The 23,082-nt window shown below is 39.6% G+C and overlaps 1 protein-coding gene across 2 annotated transcripts in view; it reads right to left on the minus strand.

The window, feature by feature from the left end:
* Positions 1 to 23,082, minus strand: part of atrnl1a (attractin-like 1a) — a 307,920-nt gene that overhangs the window by 250,841 nt on the left and 33,997 nt on the right. For both annotated transcript variants that reach the window (XM_040034074.1, XM_040034076.1), the window contains exons 3-10: positions 18,478 to 18,561; positions 16,430 to 16,543; positions 15,412 to 15,540; positions 11,239 to 11,447; positions 7,995 to 8,169; positions 7,825 to 7,912; positions 5,230 to 5,476; positions 288 to 471 (exon numbers count right to left, since the gene is read on the minus strand). In XM_040034074.1, coding sequence (XP_039890008.1) covers positions 288 to 471; positions 5,230 to 5,476; positions 7,825 to 7,912; positions 7,995 to 8,169; positions 11,239 to 11,447; positions 15,412 to 15,540; positions 16,430 to 16,543; positions 18,478 to 18,561 — 1,230 coding nt within the window. The remainder of the gene's footprint in view (positions 1 to 287; positions 472 to 5,229; positions 5,477 to 7,824; positions 7,913 to 7,994; positions 8,170 to 11,238; positions 11,448 to 15,411; positions 15,541 to 16,429; positions 16,544 to 18,477; positions 18,562 to 23,082) is intronic.

Genomic DNA, 23,082 nt, shown 5'->3' on the forward strand with positions numbered 1-23,082 from the left:
TTATTGATGTAATTCAGTCACCGGCACTATGTAGTCCCTGCACCCCAATTAGAGAACCACTCACCTCGTGCATGATGGGATTGGTCAAACCTCTGTATAGCCCTGAACACGACAAACGGCTAAACTGGAGTTACCATGATTCAGACAGCTGTTATGTTTACCATGGACATCAAAGTAAATTTCTTTTTTTTTTTTTTTTGATGCTGAAGAAATCATATCCATTTAGCATTAAAAAGAAATGTTTGCAATTAAAAAAAAAATCCATAGTACTGTTAATGTGCTCTCACCATGTTCTTGTGTGGACGTGGTAGCGGTACATGTGGTCCACCAGGCCGTATTTGTTGTTATTTAGTGCCTTGTATCCCCCGTGGACAAACACACAGCCACTGGCTTCATCATACACGCTGCTGTGACCGTAACCTCCCTGGACCACTGCACCTCCGGAAGACACAACCTGCCACGAGTTAGACCCTGAGACACAAACAAACAGGGAGGGGGGAGAGAGAGGGGCTGATTAATGGAGTGCACCCCTGTGGAAAGATCAAAGTTGATCACTTAAAATGTTTTTTTATGCTTTGGCAAGTTTGGCTTTTCACTGTGCTTGCCAAAAAGCAAAGCAGTTTTTATTCCAGAGGTGATATAAAGCAAAGAGAGGAGAGAGCGAGCCAAACAGGGAGCGAGGCCACAGAAAATTAGAGTTTCTTCAGTTTAAAAGCGGCCTTTCAAAGAGCCAAGATTAATTCAGGTGCATAAAAAAATGATTTTAAAAATGGGCAGGGGTTACGTCATCAGATAAACCCCAATAAATAAAAGAAAGTAAACAAAGCCTAAGAAGAATTTTCTGAGACCAAGCGTAGTATCAAAAATAGAGACAGAAGAGGGAGGAGAGAGTGCATTTGAACTGAAACTGCTCTTTCAAAATCTGAGAATGACCATTTCAAAGAAAAGAAATACAAATCTGAACACTCCACAAACTTTGTACAAAAAGGAAAATGGAAACACTTTAAAATTACAAATCACAACAACTGCATTCCTTCATAGTAACATCACAGCGAGAGCCATAAAATACAATTCAGAGAAAGCAGATCTATTTGGTATTGTGGATGCTCATTACACCAAAGCTAAATTTGTTTCAAAGTTCTAAGATATTTGGAGGCAAAATAAAACGAAAATAAAACGCCTCATTTTTACGCTCCATGCAATATTTCATGTCACTAACTTTGTGCCTTTTTCATGTCACAGATCATGCTTTGCCCGCTCTGTACCTTCCTGCAGGCATCTCTGGCTCCAGAGAGCTGAATGTTTCAGGTCAGCGGTTACCAGCTCACCAACATGCCCTCTGTTTATTGTTATATTGTTTGTTGTCTGTCTGTTTATGCTCTTTTTTCAGTCTTTGTTTCCAAATCTTTTTTTTTTTTTAATGATTAAACTTTTAAGTTTTTCTGAGGTTCTGCTTGAAAAGGACATGCCCAAAGTGAACTGACCATTTCTCTGCAATTACAAACTGTGTGGTATCAAACTAAAGTTAACACTTGTGAGACTTCATCAGAGGTGTAAGCATCACAGCAGATGCCACTGTGTCAAAGTAACTGAGGGTACAACACAGCAAACTATGAGGGAGTTTTTCCTGGCCTGGCCTCTTATAGCATATAACCCCTTGAAAATATGCTGCAGTAGATCAAAAATGGAAGAAAACCATATATGAGAATTACCTGTGAAAAGATCGATGCTGCTTAAGTGAAACTGAGCAAAGTTAAAGAGAGCACTTTGCAGTTACTTTGCATACTATATGCGTTGTTTGTTTTGCAAGTGTTGACGGGGAAGAATAGAAGAGGAGTTGTTTTTGTGGATCTAGAGAAGGCATTGATGTACGTGAGGCTGGTGTAGGACATGTATGAGCACAGTGAGACAGCGGTGAGGTGTGCAGTTAGACTGAAAGATGGGTTCAAGTGGGGGTGGGATTACATCAGTGCTTTGAGCCCTTTCTTGTTTGCAGTGGTGATGGACAGATTGACAGATGAGGTCAGGCAGGCGTCTCTGTGGACTATGATGTTTGCAGACATTGTGATCTGTGGGCAGCAGGCACAGGAGAGTCCAGAGAGGTAAAGACATGCATTTGAGAGAAGAGGAATGAAGGTAAGTAGAAGCAAGACAGAATGCATGTGTATGAGAGGTAGACAGGTGTAACAGTGAAGCTGCAAGGACCAGAGGCCACGAAGGCAGATGTGCAGAGGAGGGATAGTGGATATATTGGAAAAAAGGATTTAGAATATGGAGTTGTCAAGAAGACAACGAAAATTAATGATTGTAGTGAAAGACATGCTAAGAGTTGGTGAGACAGAGTGGATGCTAGAGAGAAGGTCCTGATGGTAGCAGCCAGAAGAACAAAATTGCTGTATTTTTGTTGTATATTTTATAAATGATATTAAACAAAACTAACATACAGAAAAACCAAACCAAATAAGGAAGTAAGGAAGTATGTAGAGAGAAAACAGAGGGAAAAACTCTGATAGTTTAGCAGGGACATGGAAAGTTTGTTTCATCTTTTAGACCAGAGTTTCTCATCTTATATATTAATATTGACATCAGTCTTGAAATGATTTAGCGGCCTGTCGATCTGATTTCTCTTTGCTAATGACAGCATTTTGCCCAAAAAAAGCTTCACTGAACTGTACTCAATTGAGAAAGGAAAAATGACAGGAGAAAAGAAAGTCGGCGAGCAACTGACAGCCGACCACACACCTGGAGTGGAAAAAAATAGCATAAAAGAACAAGAGAAACAGGGGTAGGAGGAAAGGCAGCACTGAAGTGACGACAAGAAAGGAGAAGGTCAACTCTTATCACATCTCTCACAGCTAATTGCTGTGAACCCGCTTCTCCTAGTGGTCATTAAATCCTTTTACCTCATATTTTACACTTCGCTTCGACTCCCCCTCTGTTCATTTCCACACTACACTGACTCCTTCTTGCTCCTTCTGAAGCCTAATGATGCTCAGTGCAGACTTACGTTGTGACACTGTCAGAGAAAGAGGAAGGAGGGAATCGATTGAGGTGGGTGAAGATGAAAGTGATAGACGTTTGAGCGGAGATAAGGAAGGAAGAAGGTGAGGCAGAGGAGCACACAGTGATGTGGACAGAGGGGGAAGAGATGACAGAGGGGGTCAGAAGCTGAGGCTGGCAGGTGAAAAGAAAAATACAGAGGGAGATTTAAAAAAAGAAAGAAAGCATGTGAGGAGCAGATGAAAGAGTGCAGAGGGAGGGATGGGAGAGAGGGAGGAAAAAAAATCAAGATGACAAGGAGGTACAGGAGTGAGGGGATGCAGCGGATTCATTAATCACTGTCTTCTCCCAGACAATCCAGCCTAGGTGCCACCTCTTCTTAATGACCACGCTCTGTGCACTGGTGTGTGTAAAGATTGTGTGGCTGCGTACACCTCTGCTTTTCAGTCTGTGCTGTGCATCTTGTGGGAAGTGTGTAAATATGTGTATGCTTGTGTGTTTTCCTCTCCAGAATTATTCAAACATTTGGTTCTAGCGCCATCAGCTGGTGTACAACATTACAATACCGCCACCTTCTATACAGCCATAAAGACATGGAGTCAGATATACACTGATGATAAATGCAATATCAACATTATTTTAAAAGCATGTGAAAGAGATGCTACACAGACAAAACTATAGCAGTAAACTTGCTTTGGAGAAGATTTTTTTCAACCTGAAAAACTAGAACCATCCACCTATTTCCTCAGGCCCTCAGCCAACCAGGGTTACGGTGTGGCTTTAGTCCACACAGTTAACTGTGCAAGCTCACATTCATCTATCACAGACAGAATAAAATCAGTAATCAGTCATACATGGACTGTTAGAGTAAACTCCTCATAAAACCTTTCTGCTATCAGGGAGCAGCAATTAGCCTGCAACTGTGCAAAACTGCACTCTTCAAGAAAAATCTTCTAATGTAGTCGGTGTTTTAAATTCAACCAGAGAAGCTTGGGGAGGTATGGCTCACAGACGCAAAGCTGAGACTAAGAGATTTCAGGGCCTGTGCGTGTTGTACCTCTCAGTTTTTAGATAGTCTGGCTTGATGTTTTTCTCCAGTCATTTTAGTCTTTAGGCCACGATTGTGTTCAAAACAAACTGAAATGAAACACAAGGCTGTTTATCACATATCTGACTATTGTGTGGTAATTACATTATACTCCACTATGTACTACAACAGCATGTATACTGTACAGTACAATGTTATTGTAAAATTGTACAAAAGCAGTGTCAAACCGGAAACAAATGCCAATTGCAGCCCACTCCATTCACAAGAATATGAATATGGATGTATTTTGCTCGTTTTCTTCTTATTCTGGCTTCATTTATTGGATTTTATTGTTGTGCCATGCATAAAACAACACGCCCAGCCCAGATAGATTGCAACAAAGCATTACATACCCAGAAAGCAAAGCCAGGGTAGCAGCATAACCTTTAAGCAAAGACTGCTAACCTATAAACACCAGAATTATTAAAGCACCCATTTTATTCTGTCATCACCAGTGTGCCACGAACATTTCTGAACTGTTAAAGGGCATTTAATTAAACCTAGACTTTAATGTCTTTTTAACTTAACACTATAACAACAAAGAAAATTCAACACGTTCTCATCTTCTCTTAATTCACAGATTTCACACAACCTGTAGTCCTCGTGCTTTTAAAACTGCCCACTTGGACAAGTGGAAGTATTCTTACTGACAGCTATTGAATTCATGACATTAGACTTCTTGATAGTTTTGCAGTAACATCGGTCCACTAGATTTTTTTGCAGTTAAAAAAATACTGACTCTTTACTATGTCTTTACTTTTTCTGGAACAAGACACTTTAGCTTCAGTCATCAGTCAGTCAGTCTTTTTTACCATAAGCCTTTCTACCGGTTGGGTGCCCCTCCTCTGGCTACCATAAGTGCAGAATCCCCTCCTCACATAAGCTTTTGTCACTGCTTGAAACTTTGTCCACATTTAACATGAACATCCAATGGTAGAAGGAAGCAAGTAAAAGGAAAAAATTGCTTTCCTTTTTCTTGCACCTAAAAGCACCTAATTACGGTCCAACCAGTTCAAGAAATGTTCTACAGAAAATAGCAGTTTTTGATGGTTTCTTGTGTCCAGCTTACATCAATGAAAACCAACTGAAAAGTCTCTAAAGGACGATGACATTTTTGCACATCGTTCAGCAAGCGCACTTACTGATGTTGTACTCTTGCACTTTATTGATGTAGCTGTAGATTGGTGAGTAGCCGAAAATGATGAGCATCACTGGCTCGCCATTGGCCAGCTCCACCACGTGCGCCATGTGTCCCTCCAGGGCATAAGGAGGTGGCGGGACTGGTTTCCGTAATGACCAGGTACGCCTGGGGATGTTGAACACCCACATCTCATCTGTCACATTAGCAGGACCTGCTTCCAACTTCCCGCCAAACATGTAGATGTCATCCTACACAAGGGAAACACGAGGCAGATTTCGTATTAGAGTGATGTGATGTTTGTGGAAGTGTTATGAAGTTTTGCCTGAGCTCTAATATCTAATCACATTTGAGCAGTCTGCAGACCTTCTGATGGGCCCCCTGGTTGTCTGATAGTAATAAGACTTCAGAGTTCTTACCACCCATCATCATTAATGAGAAATGTCTTCTGCAGCAAAAGACAGCACTGCGTTCAACAAAGACAAAACATCCAGACATTGATTCAATCAATATGTTTTTAATATTATTACTGATCTTTGACCACTTTGTGGGGATTGCAGTAAACTAGTGACCTGAATAAAACTGATCATCTTGCTTCAACTTTTTGCTGCGTGATCTTCAGGGATGCACCTCGATCATCCATAGCATCGTGACCAATTGCCTAATACTGTGTTGGTCCCCCTTTTAGCTGCCAAAACTGCCCTGACCCATCAAGGCATGGACTCCACTAAACCCCTGCAGGTATTCTGTGGTATCTGGCGCCAAGATGTTAGCAACAGATCCTTAAATTGTGGAAGTTGCAAAGTGGGACCTCTTTGGATTGGACTTGTTCTTCTAGCACGTTCGACTCATCTGTTGGATCAGACAACGCAGGCCAGCCTTCAGTCTTGGCTGCCCATCACCCCGTCTCTGGTTCACCACTGCTCTTTCCTTGGACCACTTTTGATTCATACTGAACACCGAGAAAATCTCACAAGAGCTGCAGTTTTGGAGTTGCTTCGACCCAGTCGTCTTTCATGACATTTTGGCCCTTTCCAAAACCATTAAAATCCTTATGCTTGCCCAATCTTCCTGCTCCCACTCACTAACAGGTGCCACGATGAAGACGTAATCAGTGTTATAAACTTTACCTGCCAGTGCCCATAATGTTATGCCTGATTAGTGTACATGTTACACCCTGACAGTATCAATACAATCCCAAATAAGGACCCCAAAAACCTGCTGTACACTTCTGGTGCCATAAAACAGAAAACCCCACAGCTCCTTTAAAGATCCGAGTTTACTTAGTGGCATAAGGAGGAACTTGATAACATTAGGCAGGTGGTTCTAATATGGCGTCTGTTAGTATCAGCTAATAAAATCACTTGTCTTTGCAGGTGCTGCTGCAGGAGCACTTAGGAGCTGTGAACCTTTCAAGCACAGCTATTAATGCATTTTATGCTGACAAACACCTTTGGCACAGTAAATATTTAGTCAGTAACTGTAAATATGAATATATTCATTATAATAGCTGTAAATGAAAAAAAAAAAAAAACTGTGTTTGCTGTTCTTTTTTGCAGCCTTACACCTTGTCATGCACCCATCAGCCATCGTGTGATTCCCATCTGCCAAACATAATCACCTAAAATAGTGAGTAACCAAAAATACCAGTGTGAAACTAAAGGGTGAGAGGTGAAGACATGAGTGTCTCATGAAAAAAAAAACAAAAGCACGTCTGCTTTGTCCACAAGTCAAAGACGTTTCAAAAGAAACTCTGCCGATGGAGCAAAGTGATTCCTTTCATCCACCTTCACAGTAACAGGGTGGGTTTGAAGTTAAAGCTGTGCGTATAGTAAACAAGCCAGGAGTTACTGCAGGCTACAAATCATCAGCAGGCTTCAGTCAGTCGCTCTGACCTCCTCTGGATCAAATCTCACCTTCAGCACAGCAGGACGAGATGTTTGTCTTCATTCTCCCTCCTGTCCTCCACCATTAAACCATTCCTTCCACGCTAAAAAAAAGTAAGCGCCCCAGTATTTGGACAGCGACACATCATTTGATGCTCCTGGCTTTGGCGTGATTGATCTATAGCAGACACATGAATGATTCTGATGTTCTCATTTCTTTATAGGTAAGCTGAAATATGGGCCAGTCTCCTAGAAACGCCTCAGTCTTGTGAAATGACCCCATATAACTTCAGAGAGCAAGAGCTGTTTCTAGACATGGACTGCAACACATACACTTCTAATCAGTTTGTTGTCTGGGCTTTTCTCCCCCCATAAATGATATATACAATGTCAAAGCAGACTTATTTAATATTTATCAAAATGAAGAAAGAGAAGCACGCATTCAAGGCAGTCAGTTAATTCTTTAATTTGAACATCTGTACTGAGGAAGTCTATTAATTGACAGCACCACTCCATTCCAACAATAGTCAAATATAATGATTCAACACTGTCTGGTAAGCACATGAGGAAGGCAGCATACGAAGCCAAGAATCCAGAATAAATGCTAAAACCTTCTGATTGTAGTCCACATTTTCACTGCTGTGGAGTAGTATGGAGTAGTACCTGTTTCTTGTTTTTAGCATTGGTGAAATATAAAACTTAAGCAGGATTACCTGATGCAGAGCCAGTGAGTGTCCGTATCTGTAGAGAGGGCCGCTGCTGACAGGCACCACATCCCACGTGCTGGTCTCTAGGTTGTAGCTTTAAACAAAGGGAAAGAGTAGGAAAAGTGCAAAAGCTCAAAGACAATCACAGTCGACTAAGTTAGATGGATGTGTCTTACTTGAGGACCATTTGGTAGTTGGAGTAGTTGAAGGAGTAACCTCCCACCACCCACATCAACCCAGAATGCACCAGAGCCCGGTGGGACGCTCGACCCAGAGACTGAGCAGATGGTTTAATGCTGGGCAGCACCCAGAAAGCCTCAGTGGAGGGAACGGAAAGGGAGCAGTCTGGACCTGATGGAGGCAAAAGGACATGTTTCACTTTTTGGAATTCGTACATACATTGTTTCCAATATTTATTTTACAGGTAGTAAAGGGCAAATGAATTCAGTGTTCTCAAAATATCAATCTATAAATCCTATTGTGCTTATCCAGTTCAGGGTCATGGGGGAACTGTAGCCTATGAACACCCTTAACAGGTTGCCAGTCTATTTATTTATTTATTTATTTATTTTTACTTTGGTGCCACCTAGTGGCTGTTCTATGAATAGGCACCAAACACACAAACTAGTTCATTTATGAGCAGATGATGAGCAACCTCATATATCTTTTTAAAAAAGAAAAACAGGACCACTTCTACAATACATTTTATTAAAATATACATTTTTGTTATTCACTGCATCTGTCCATTGTTTTCTAAAGCTTATACTTTTCCCTCAGACCTTTACCTTTTTCTTGCTCTTCCTTGAACCCATCGTCACCGTTTTGCCTTCTTTAGTTTCACTAATTGATCTGATCGTGTTTTCTTCAGTGAACAGTTTTTCCTTCTACTTATTTATATAATGCAAAAAAACCTTTATTTTAAATGATTTTATTCTTTTTTTACTTATTGTTTTGTAAAGCACATTAAAATATTTTAACTCAAAGTGAGAAAACTGACAGACCACAAAGCAGAGCTTATTCAAATGCAGTCGAGAATAAAAGCACATCTTTACAGATTAAATGAGGGTTTTCTAACATTGCAGGCGAGTCTGATTAAAGCAAGACGTGAGAAAACGAGATAAATGAAAAGCACTTGATCACAGACGCATTCAGCACTTTTCTTTCTGCGGGGGGTAGAGGGAAGAGGGGAATGAAGGACAAATTGTAGAAAATGCTCTTTCCATTAATGCAAAAAACATTTTTTTTTGGTGCTGCCAACTGGTGGTTTCCATGGTGACCAATACCTTTATTTAAAGCCCGTTTGTGTTTCTGATGCCTGCTCCGAGGCTCTGTATCCGTCTCCACCTCACTCATTACCAGACAGATACACATACATCACTTTGCCTCACTGGTGTCTCTGTTGCTTTTGTGTGAACAGTTTGTGATCTGTAGAAATAAGAGACTGAATCCCAAAGCTCAGAATCTGACCCATTCACTGTGATATAGATGGATAGCACACCCCAGCCCATCTGAATTGTTTTCAAGTGACTTAGTTAGGTTCAGAGATGATACCTTTGTGGCTGTCAAAACACCAAAAAAATATGTTAACCGATATCTCTTTGTGCAAATTATGACTTCATTACTCAAAAAATAAATAAATAAATAGATCAACAAGCCTTGTTGTGAGCAGGTAGGATTTTTTTTTTCCTCACACACACACACACACACACACACACACACACACACACACACACACACACACACACACACACACACACACACACACACACACACACACACACACAATTTTAGGATTAGTCTTATGTCTTTGTGTCTAAAAGACTTAAAGGAAATACTGAAATAGAATTTTACACTCACATACATATCCCTAAAACTGAAGTGTTAAATATTAAATGATTTTAATTCTTTCTCTTATTGTTGCACTTAAACTGGGTCTTTATTTAACGAGTCACAGAATGTGCGATCATTGCAATTTAGCAATATGTTCCTACTGTGGCACCTCTCATATTAATCTGTTTAGTTATAACACACAATCAGTTCATCAATTTGGTGTCTTGTTTCTGAAAAACTAAAATGTAACTGACATACACAGCACTGGGTAAATACTGCTTAGCCTGCTGTTCATCACTCTACTGTACAATTTGGGATATTTGCCTATTTTTATTTATTTTTTGCTTTTAAAATGCATCCATTTTTAATCTTCATTCTTGGAGATTTTTATTGTATTGTTTTTAACAACATTTTATGGGGAAAAGTTGGTTTTCCTTTCTCCTTGTGCTATCATTATCCTTCCAGGAGGGGGCAGCACTTCACCATCCAACTTCAGACTTTGTTGTCTGCTGAATTGTTCTTCTTATGTATTCTCTTAATATGTTTGTTAGACATTTAGGATCAAACTGGATCTGAATTTCGAATGAACATGCAGTTGGTCAGATTTTCGTGATTATCCATGTTTTAACTACAAAAACTGAACTGAAACACGTAAATCTGTAACCGGTGCTTTAGAAGATGTAAATACTGGCTGAAGAATGTGACTTAACAGTTGCTTTCATTTCATGCAAAAGCCTTTTACAAATGATAAAACCCCTGCGAACAGCACCAAGAAAAGCCGCTTTTCTTATAAAAAGAAATTAGTCTAAAATCACTCTCAGTCAGAAAACGTCATTTGAAATAAAGTTGTTGATTGTGAAGCCGCAAGAGGGATTTGTTTATGACTGCAATATAAAAAAAATTTTTAAAAATGAAGCTAGATATATATTGTGCCACTAGGGAACATTTCCCTGGGAATCCCATATAATATTTTATGATATTAAATAATACTGATTCAGGCAGCATTGTGTTAGGCATAAACCAAGAGGACACTGGGATTGTGCTTTCAATTGCTTTTCATATTAATATTGAAAACTGCAAAACCGAAAGCAAAGCATAAGCAAAAAACTCACACTGAGCTCATTTGTTCATTTGATGACTAAAAAAAAAGCATCATGAAACTGGACTAAATTAACTGTTTTAAATGTGTTTGCATGACTAGAATCCAATAAGAAGCATCTCTAAAAACATGGTGTCATATCTCAGAGTCATTTTTGCCCCATTTTAGACTACAGTTGTAGACATCAGTGTACAAAATACTTACTGGATCAATGGTTACTGTGTTTGTGAACACTTCATGAATTAATAAATAAGGTCCTGAAAGTTCAGATACAGCACTTTAAACTATCCCTATCCTTATCATCTCGCCTGCACTCCACTCCTGTCTTCACTGCAGGAAGCCCATTACAGTAGCACCAAGCTAAAGTGCCTGTTTTGCCTCATGGCTGCACCACATGAAGCCAAGTTTCCCCCAATAAAATCCTCATTTACTATGTATCACTAAACTAAGTTTTAAATTCCCCAATAAAATTCAGCCTTCCGTTTTCTTACCTTGCCAGCTGTCGTTGCAGACACACAGCTTCTCCCCGGTCAGGTCACAGTAGCCGTGATCTGGGCTGCCACAGTTGTCTCTGCAGTAAGGGATGTCGCATGCGTCCCCCTTCCAGTACTCCTCGCACTCACAGTACACACGTCCTGCGACCGAGTTCGCAGTGCTGCATCTGCCGTGGCCCGAACAGTTGTTGGGACAAGAGTTTATCCTGCGGGAGACACAGTTAGCCAGAAAGTCAAACAACATCTTCAAGGTTATGGAGAGCCATGAGCAAAAGAGAATACTTGACTGTGACGGGCCAGATATTATTTTTAGATGAGTATGTGGCCTTGAGATATTGTGCATGCCTCATGAAATATTAACTGAGGCGACTGCAGTCATCTACTTATATACTTATAGTAAAATTTACTGATAACCAAAGTTGCTATTTTTTACATTTACATGTTAGATGTGTGTATTATTTGCTTTAGAGTGGATTCATGTTCAATATCTGCTGGAACGCCTGTTCAGCAGATATGCCCAACACCATCAAAACTGTCACTAACTTCAGTGAATATTTCACCAGCATTGCTATCTAAAAGTCTTCCAATTTCCTCGTTATCAACCCCCATAAAAATTGAGGTTCTCGTCTCATTAAAGAGGCAAGACAATCAAATCTTCTTAATTCTTTTATCAGGAGTCCTGCTGTCATTTTTGATCAGTTCTTTAAATTTCTCATTTTAAGCTAATCCAGTTTTGCTTCTTCCAGCTAAAAAAAAAAAAAAAAACAACACTTGGCAAAACTCAAGACTATCAGCCAATAGCGTTTGTGCTACTACTACTCAATCGTCTTACCTCTCCTTCAACATAACAAAAACTAGCTGATGACCACACATGAACAGAAAAGAAAAATGCATCCCTAGGATATATTATTCTCTTACTTCCCTCTCAAGGCTTTTGTATACAAACATCTTGTATCATTTTTAAATACATTGAAATACAGGAAATTTACACAAGGAACTCAGGAGAAACAACACACAATCCAAACAGACAAAAAGGGCTGATTGGGGGAGTGGAGACAGGTGGGAAATGGGAAAGGGGCACAGCTGAACATAATCAAGACAGTCAGCCTGGAAATAAAACCCAAGACACAAGAGGGACTAGGGGGGATACACAAAAGGTGAGACAGGAATAGGAGCTACTGAGTGAATTACAGCAAAGTCAGAATAGAAAGTGACACTAAAGACATCTTAAATCTATAAGACTTGAAGAGTAAACTAAGCATGCAAAAAAATGATAATGAAATGAAATGAGGAATCAGAACTCAACCTAACAATAACATTGACAACATGTATTGAAAAAGAAGAAGAACCTTAAAAATACAAAGCAAAGCCAGAGACCACGAAGGCATCACTGTGTAGATTTGGACTTCCTGTTTTTGATGCCATCTGAGTCTGCTTACATTAAAGTTTGAATCCACTTACTGTAAGTGGCTTTGGATAAAAGCCACCAAATCTAACTGAATGTTATGCAAAAATAAACAATGTGACACACAATAGAGATGGAGCTAAACTACCTCTGATTTTAAACAAGATAAATTATAGACACAGCGAGGAAAACGCAAAGAAAAAGACAGACGTGACTGAAAATGGGAAACGGAGGTGGAACAAAGAAATTGCACATAAAAATCAAAACTGAACAAAAAGCACTGAGACCGACATTACAAGGCGTTTCTATGGAATATCAGATAAGTTCGAGATGAAAGAGATAGAAAAATTGGGGGGAAAGATGTGAAGGACCAGAGGCGGAGAATCATGTTTTTGTTAATGCAAAAAGCTGGTTTGCTACCGTAACAAGGGTGTTGTCATGACAACCTTCATCTCCTCTCCGTGGGCATGTGTGTGCGTCTGTATGTGTATGTGTGTGCTAAGAAGAACCTGTGTAAATGCACGTATTCCTCCCAAGCAGGTGTCCAGCTTGGGAGGAGTTACATAGCATTCACTTTTCAGTAATGACCATCACTAATTGCACAAAGTGGGTTGGTTTAACGTTAGGGGTGATAGAAATCTACATGAACAGTGTGAATGGTCCTGTACGACTGAGCTTTTAGTAGAGCCAGGAAACAAAAACCAGCAATGTTACAGCGTCTCCCAAACACCGTTCCCAGTTGGCATGGCGAGGCAGACTGGCTGGCCTTCAGGCCGAGTAAATGGTAAATGTATATAGCACTCTTTCTACTCTACTGGAGCACTCAAAGCACTTTATACAAGATGTCCCATTCAGCCATTCACACAAGCACTTTTTTCCACATCTAAGTGCTTTCTATCTAACATTCACACCCCAATGAATGCATCAGGAGCATCTTGGGGTTCAGAATCTTGGATATCCAAGGATCCCTCCCTGACCACCAACCTTCCAATTAGTAGATGACCTGCTCTACCTCCCTAAGCCATAACCATCCCACACTGAATAATATTAAGTTTATTATTACATATCAAAGGCCCTGCCTGACAGTGATGAGCATTTGTGAGAAGATAGAAAAATGGTGTACACAAAACCAGCTAAAGGAAAAAAAGAAAAGAAACAACTGCAAAAGCAACTTCCTTTATGACTTCATCAGACTGGGAACTTCAACGGCTTTCAGCCCATAGGTAACGTGCCAAAGCTAAAGAGGTGTCTGGAAGCATATATAGAAAAAAAAAGACATGGGATTTGCACCATAGGCAGCAAGAACATTTTGTGGATTGTGTCAAAGTTTCTGATAAGAGGATGGATGTAAGTTATCATTGTTGTCAATTCAGATGACACAGCTGTGATTATAGATTATAATTTTGCCTTGCTTGACTATTATCATTACATGTTGAGCCCCTCACCAGGTGGTGCCACATAATGGTGTCTTCACGATCTGTGCTAGCTGAAAGTATTTCAGCTTTGTTTCTTTCTTCTTCTTTTTTTTCCAATCACGTGAGTTTCTCCCAGTGACCTTGGATTCTTTTGTCCCCACCGGCAACAGACAGCCAGAAATGGAGACCGGCTTGCTGTTGCCATTTGTAATTCAACTGTGGTTTTATAGAGAGCAACATTGGAGAGCATTATGAGGCTTCCTGGTAAGTTTTCTTTAAATGTCATGTGTCCTGCTTATGCAATGTCTCTGAACACACTATTAGTGTAGCTAATAGTGCATGTGGTTTACCAAATCCAAGAAGCTAGGTGGTGTGAAAAATCTGGATTTTTTTCTTTTTTCCCCCCTTCTTCTTGTGTTGTTTTCCTGGGAGAGTATCCACACACAGCTGCCAGTTATATGTCTTTCCAAGTTTTCTCCCTACATAACCAGGTTCACATGAGTGGGCGTCATCCCAATCAGTGATCACGGTTGTTAAATCAGCCACCAACACACAAAAATTTGTGATCGTCTCTCTCTGTCGCCCCAGGGAACAAATGCCACTCCAAGCTGAAGTCAAAGTCTGGCAGCAGATGATAATGAGAAGCTGCAAAAACTCTTATAAAGCCTTTGCTTAATTTTGGAATATACAGATTACATTTTTTACCTTGTTAAGTTCTCATTAATGCAAAAATGTCCCCGTCGTGGGATCAGTAAAGTCTTATCTTATCTTATCAAAATATTAATAATATGAGCCTGTTGCACACTTTCTGTCTGTATTGAACTTTTCGTGTCACTTTGACTTGTCTTAATGGGAAAATCCTGGGTGAGACTAATTTCATTGTCCTATAAGTGACAAATGAAATCACACAGACAATAGAAGCACACCTAAATATAACACAGCCATAGCATTTGGTAAAAATAATCACTTAGTAAGCTGTCGATGTAACTGCTTGATATTGCAAATCAATTAGCTGATGATGCATTTGATCTGCTGCCACAAATAAGCACACATTAACAAGCTGATGCTATCAGGATTTGGTATTTGGCTGACATTTCAGTACAAATTTCAGTATAAATACAAATATAAAATGTGTTCTCTTTTGTGTATATCGGAGAGAACAGACTGATCATGAACTGGAACAATTACATTTCTTTGGCCACTTTTGTCCTCCACGACAAGCTGGTAATCTGTCAAATAGTGGACACATTGATGGGGGTGGGGGTGGGGGGTCAGAAAAACAGAGGATGGGAAAAACAAACAGGTGAAGACAAGAAAATGAGTGACGGTAAGAACAATATTGAGGCTTACGAGTAGGCGATGCTGAAACCAGTCAAGTTGTAGGCAGCGTCACTAAAGAAGTGAAGCAGAGCGTAGCCGGACGTTGTCACAACCTCAGGAACTGTCTCATTACCTCTGGTCTCTGGCACCACTAGACCGCTGAGAAAAGAATTCAACAGAAAGGCAATGAGACCTGCAAAGACAGACATCCCCCGTGGACCCAAAATAATAACAGAAGGTTTTCTGAAATGTATTTGGTGTATGATGTGCTCTAGTCTGAAAGCACTGCCACCCCACAGAAAATACATGACAGTAATTAGCCTTGAAGTAAAAAAAACATTGCAGTGCAGTGGCAAATTAAATTTAGTTTGATTATGATTTTTTGTGGGGACCGGGTTGTCACTTTTAATCCGTGCAATGCACTGTAAATGTACCCATGTCCACACTGAGCCCAAGCTCCCTGCAGGAACTAGTGTTTGTTTTTTTACAATGCAAAGCGGAGGTACCCATCCATAATGAACAATTTAAGCTTACTTACTGTAGGTAAGAATGCTACACAAGTCAAGACTATGTATAATCAAATGGCAGATATTTTTATATATTTTTCTTGAAATAGTCCAAATTGCCCCTTTATGGAAACAACTGAACTTTTAACAAGAGATAAGCCTCAGTGGATTAGAATAAGTGGGAGGTTAGTAAAATATTGCAGCATTACTGTTTTAATGAATTTGCATGAAATGAAAGAGTTCCACCCACATGCTTGTAGATTGTTCTTTAGAAGGGAAAAAAGAGCAAAGTACAGAATAAATCTCGAGAAAAAGAAGTGGCATTCAGGGGTAATGTGAGTAATTGCAGTATTTTCTTTCTATTATTGCTGTATTGTGGCAAGCCAGCAATTATGGGGTCCATTGTTTGGCCATACATGGAGTCATTTGACTGCACAAGCACAAATTTATTGGCACTTTTGAAGCAGTGCCAAAGGGTACCTAAGTCATTTACATATTTCCTCCATTGCACAGCTCTCCTATTCAGACTAGCAGGTGCTCACCTGAAGACAGCAATCAAAGGGGCGTAAATGGAGTCTCCATCATAGACGTACATGTGGTCCCAGCTGCACTCTGTGGCAAAGTGATTGAAGCGAAGCCTGAGTACAGCGTTGGGGCTGGGAGACGGGGAGAGAGGGAATGCAGAATAAACAGGTGTGACAAAAATACTCTTGATAAATATATATACTACCTATAAGCTTCATATGATTCTTACTTTATAGAAGTGTCTCCACTATTCATAAAATCTGTGGTTAAGATCATAAATCGACAGTTCAGGGACTCACACTCACTGCAGAAAACCTTTTTGCTATATTAAAATCCTTGTGAGATGTGTCCTTGCCTAATGCCAGCACTGTAGAAGATGCATTTCGTGCAGTGTCTGTTCACATGCAGACTATTAGTATCAAGTATCCTAGTTTTGTAAAGGTCCAATCCTGAAATAAACTTTTATTTCAGCTTTAGATAAACCTGCATATGATAATCAACCGATTTTACACATGAAGGCAAACACCAGGGAACGAATCATTGTCTCCCATATGTGGACATGCATACCTAATTGGTTTAAAAAAAAAAAAAAAGTCCTAATGATAATTGATGTGATAAGGGCCTAGACGTTAAAATGAAGGTAAATCACCAGGAAAATCTGCACTGTACAATCATTGCAAATTTAAATACACCAGGGTGTGATGGAGGAGATTTTTTCTTTTCTTAGCTCATACCTGACTTATTTATTCCTCTTTGACAAATGAATATGCTCTGGAGATTTTATAGCAATCTGTCATTAAAAAATAAATTTTTTAAAAAATGAAGCTATCACTTAAAATCATCCTTAATAATAGCTGAGTAGCACGTTTTAAAGCATGTGTAAAAATGATTGGCAGTAACCGTTTAGCATCATTTTTCATTGTGCAGCTTGTTCTAACGAATGCCTCAATGTCTGAAATGGGCACAACAACACGGTGGGAAAAAGTTGTCACAGTAATGTGACGTGTTGTAAATGGAAACATATCAGTGAAGTTTATGTTAAAGTATAACAAGAAAGGAGAAGCTTTAGTGCTTTTGTCCTATCAGAGAGCGTGCAGAGCTTTGTAGACTGTCCTCTACATGTAGATGTTAGCTGGGAGCTGATTAAAAGGATATATGTGGAACAACTGGCTTGTGTTGTTGTTGGTCCTTCAGCCACCAAGCCCTGAATTTATAAAATACAAAGAGCTGATAACCAGCAGAGAGTTAAAATTTGACACTTCCTTTTCTATTTAGTAACCAAAAACCTAAACAAAATGACACAAATGCACTACTGTGAGTCCCATTAAGTGTCGAGTTGGGAGTTGAAATGTGTTGGCAAGGTGACCTTCTTGTTGTGCAACAAAATGCCTGAACATCACATTTTCAGTCACAGTCCATGGATATCTGCTCCAAATCTCTTGGCACCCTATCCAGTAGTTAAAGCCTTCTGAGGGGAATGTGTGATACGATATACAAATAAAATTAGCTTGAACTGACTTTTGAGTAACTTTCTCTCATCTTTCTTAGAGAAAATGCAGCTAGTACAGTAAAATAAATAATAGCATATATAATAGTAGTAATATATTACGGAGCCTGAGCTGCCCTTCAGCATTTCCCAAGGAGATCATGGACATCTTCATTGCTTTGCCCAGAGCTCATCTAACATTCCAGAGCATACAGAGACCATTAAATGTATGACCTTACACACCGTGTTAGAAAATAATGATTGCCATTCTGTGACTTTTACATGGTGGTCTACCACTGTATACTACATGTAGTGCAAGCAAGCATTGTATTTCCATAGCAAGAGAAAAAAATTGCAAATGAAGCACTTTCAGTCGGTGCAGCATGAGCAGTAAATATGCAAAAAGCAACTACGAAGCACAGTAACTACTATATTCACAGACAAACTCCTTCTTTTTACAGAATAATACAGTCTCTCTTATCTAGAGCCCTTAAGTTAGATACAGAATAAAGTCTTTATCCAAGTGGAAGTAAGTAAGATTAATGATGACATGTGGAAGATAAAAACAGTGGTACTTACAATCCTTCTATTAACCAAGTGCACTTGGTCTTGTACTTATAGTTGAATGGACCATCTGTGAGAGAGCCTGACAGGTCTGTTAACCTTCAGAAAGAGACACAGAGGGGAGAAAACATGAACACAGCGACGCAGTTTAATATGCTCAAAATCAGAAACAACTGGGGGAGTCTGTGGCCTGGTTCTTCCCTCCGCACCAACAAACAACCCAAAACAGACAGAAATTAGAGTTGAAATCTTATCTTGTGACCCCTACAAGACAAAGATACTCATTCTTACATCAGTGAGGGTCCCCATCAGTGCAATCATGTGACATCAAGGAGTTGTATTTGGGCTTAATGTTTGATTTACTACCACCAGATCAAGCGTGGCAGGGCATGAGCTTTTTTCCCCTCCTTATTTCAGGTTATTCCTTGGTAAGAAAATACAAATAAACATTTGTTTTAAACAAACACACTAATCATCTAAAAAGAAGAAGAAGAAACCATTCTTCTTAGCAAAGAATTTAATATTATATCATTTGAATTGAAAATAATAGCTTAAATTATTTAAAATCAACACCCATTTGATGACTGCACAGTAAAACTTTAGCAATATGAAATAGTGAGCACTTTATAACAACTGGTGCTCAGCCTAACTGTTCTCATTTAATTATTTTTTTTTATCCCCCAGATTAAGAACATCATACGCCCTAAAGACTGCTATAACAGTAGGACCGAGCAGAGACCTTACATGGAAATTATGGACGAGCAGAAGAACATCCACACTAACCAAGAAGGATCCTGTAGCTCAATGCCCTAAGATCAGTGAGAGGAAGCTGCTATTAAAGTGAGAGATTGAGAGCCTGCAATACAATGGGACCAGTACTGAGCTGCATGGATATAATGAGCTGACCTTGGCAGAAGAGAGCAGTGTTAAAGAAGGAAAACCGCCTGCCATGATGGATGCATCCACTGAGCTGAGGATGAAGACACAAAGCCACACAAACTGGGATGCAACTGTGCCGGCTCTCTGACAAAATCCTATCAGGAGAGATGCTTGCAAACATCAACACAGCTCAACTCATTATCCCCACAACCAACATGTACACAGAAGAAGGTGGAAGCCAGGAAGGAAGTTAGTTGGTAACACCGCCTATTCTTGCTGCCTTTTACTCTTCAGCACGTACATTATCTCACACTGTCAAATTCACCTCGTTCAAAATGTCAATGTTCCTGTCCAACAAACTGTGTCTACACAGCCAGTCGGCCTCTTATCACCAGTCTTTTAATCCACTGTGATCTTCCACTCTCCCTTGAAGGGGTCTGGCATAGCGAAACGATCCTCCTCCTCCCCATTTCTACTGTACATCATGTGTTTTGTTCAGGCACCTCATCCAAAGTCTTCATGAGCCATGATTTCATCACCACCACCAGTGAGCAGTGTTGGGGGTGGGTAGTGCCTGGGTGAGGGTATCATTCCAGTTGAGTTTTTACCATTTTAAAATGTTCAGTTTCAGTTTAGTTTTTAGTTTTGATTGTTCATTTTAGTATTTTTAACTGTTACTATATGGAGGTTCTGCACAGGTATTAGAATAAGAACACAGCACCTTTTCAGTGCAGATGACTCAATAAACAGATGCACCAAAGACTAAAACTAAAGCCTGTAAATTTTATATTCCAACATATTTTATGTTATTTCAGTACATTTTATAAGTGTACAACATTATTTCAGTGTATCATCTTTTTTTTTCCTCTCAAGTTTTTAGTTTGGCTGAACTCTGTCCAGTCACCATCTTTTACTTTCAGCTAGGATTCTTCTCAGTCTACCTGCCAAAGAATACTTAATATTTTGCACACTTATTTCTTTATTATAAAATTTTCTCCATATTTTCAGCACCACCCACCCCATCAAAAATGTAATTTCCCTTGGTGTGTATTGTAACTCATCCTCTTCGTGCCAGTTTTTATGAATAGAGCTGGTTTTATTGTGAAGACACCATCAGGCTTCACAATAGCAGACACCACGGCTGTATTCATTATTTAATCCTGGATTACATTACATTACATTGTGTCTTGTAAAACTAAGATTTGTCATCTCCCCTTTTGTCTTTCCTGGTGCTATAGTGGAACCAAAGACTGCCCAACACAGCTCTGCTTTGCAGTCATGTTAATAATTATTATTTTCCCAGGCAGCAGGCCTAACAAGCATCTCCGATTGATTCAGACTGACTGACAGATTGGCAGAATAACAGCATGAGGTGACGAAACCTGGCATCCCTCTGAAATCAAGGTGAGACAATCCCTGATGCTGTTGCTATAGCGATCCCAACATGACAAATTCGTGTGACATCTGTAAAAACCAAGATGGTGGTAACCAGCGATTGCACTTGTCAATCAAAGTAATCCCATGCTCAAGGGAAAATCTGAAAACACACACACACACACTGTCACACACAACATATCGGCACCACATACAGTGACGATGTCGCCGGCTGCCGCCAGTTGAACACTATGTTACTGTGTGACCGTGTGTGCTCATTATCTAAGCCCTCACTATAGGATCTGTGCTCACTGTGGCACACTGCCAGACTAGAAAAAGAAGGAGAAAAATAGAGTGAAACTCATTTTTCTTGTGTCTTTGGGGGGGAAGCATAAAACAAGATAACAGAGACCGACATAGTAGATAAAACTTCATCCACAAAATCACAACATGAGGCAAGCTGAGAGCTAGTTCTGAAGCACACATCGAAAATGGAATAACCCACTGAAAAATCTGTTTTAAAAAGTATGGTATAAATGAAGATAATTCACCGGTGTAGCGTTGGTCTATGTGATTATCATAGCTCATGTTTATGAACTGTGTCCAATGATACACCAATTAAAGACAATTAGTTCTACAATCAATGTAAAATGCTTTCCTCTGACCTTATAATCTAAGGTCAGCTGAAACAGAACTCAAATCAATCAATCAAGCCAAATAACCTTTATTGTCCCCAAGAGGAAATTTGTCTTGAACATAGTGCTGCTTGATATGAAATAGAGAAAAAGACATTCAATAATGAAAGGCATATAGTATTGTATTACTGCTAATAAAACATCAAATAGTGATTGAAAGCATAAATGGAAGGGAAAAAAAACCTCTAGCAACATATATAGCACAGGAATGAAAAACATTACCACCATAACTTTGAATAGAAGCATCCATCGAATCAATAAAGGTAAAGCATATTTATATTTGCCATGATGCTTCTCACGCCCAGCAAAACACTTACTGCTGCAATTGTAAAACAGCATTTCATAAGTCATAAACCATCATAAGTTACGTTTAGAAGAAACTGCCCTGTCCCTAGCATCCTGCAGAGTGCACACACTCAGTCTTTGAGGCAACAAGTGTTTGTGCGAGTGCAACATTTCACTCCCAGCTCAGAACCTCAGCCAGGTATGCTGTTTCTGGTAAACAAAGGAACCTAAGGAAGTGCTAACAGATTGCTGCACAACGGGATGCGAGCTGCAGTAAATGCATACATCCTGCCAGTAAAACAGAAGCACACACATACACTCACACTCACAGACACAGACACAATATATGTAAAGGAGGAACAAGACAGGATGCAGAAGGTCTGTCTGTTTTGTTTCCTTTCCATCTCTTCTTCCCTTCACTTCTGTCCATTTACTCCTCCATCTATCCCTCTTCTATCAGTCCCTGCTGATCACAGTTATATCCCCCGGCTTTAATCCTGGATTAGAAGATAAATATTCATGTCATGCTGCTGTAACACTGACTTAAATGTTGATCATATTGATGGTGATCATATTGATGATGATGATGATGATGATGAAAACTTGTTTCATACTGCTGATGATACATGAACATCTTTAATGTCTAAAACTGAATGTCTGTTCCCAAGATCTATTGTCTATTTTCTTGTCTTATTACTGCACAAGTTTTATTGATGTTCACATTTTTTTTAATTTAGGGCCATATTTCACATCCCATTTAAAGAAGGTCATTATGGAAATGCTGTAAAACTTTAGCAAAGAGCTTTGAAAGGTGAAATTAATAAAATGTAAAGCCATTATCAAAGTCTAAGAAAAAGAGGAAAAGTCCTACAAAGTCACTAACTGTCACTCGTGCAATTTCTTTGCAGTGTGGGTGTTAAATGATGATGAACTAGAACGAAGCAACATCCCAGCAACCAAAAGCCTAGTATGGCTATTTTATCTTAACCCACAACAGCAACTAAAAAGGTTAAAAGGCTGTGCTGTGACAGCGCGAGTTCATAAGCTAGAAAACAAAAGTGAAATAGAAAAGAAAAAAATGCTGGAACGTTTATTCATTCCACACTGTTGCATGCAAGGTTGGAGCAGGATGAAGCTTATTTCAAATAAGATGGTGTAATAGAGGGAATAATGCACACTGACGCACAGATGACCATTCACACTAAAAACTAATCTCAGCTGGAATCTTTGAATCTATTCAGTTATCCAAACATGCATGTAACTGGACTGTGAGGGAAAGCAAGAAGGCCACTCATGCCTGGGTTGAATGCATACATGCCTGCAGAAAAAGTTCCTCAGTGGGTTGAATAAGCCAAAGCTTAAACCATGCTGATGTGTGGCAGCACTG

The sequence above is a fragment of the Simochromis diagramma genome, unplaced genomic scaffold (assembly GCF_900408965.1).
Source record: "Simochromis diagramma unplaced genomic scaffold, fSimDia1.1 OVJJ01000176.1, whole genome shotgun sequence".
In the NCBI taxonomy this organism is placed as follows: Eukaryota; Metazoa; Chordata; class Actinopteri; order Cichliformes; family Cichlidae; genus Simochromis; species Simochromis diagramma.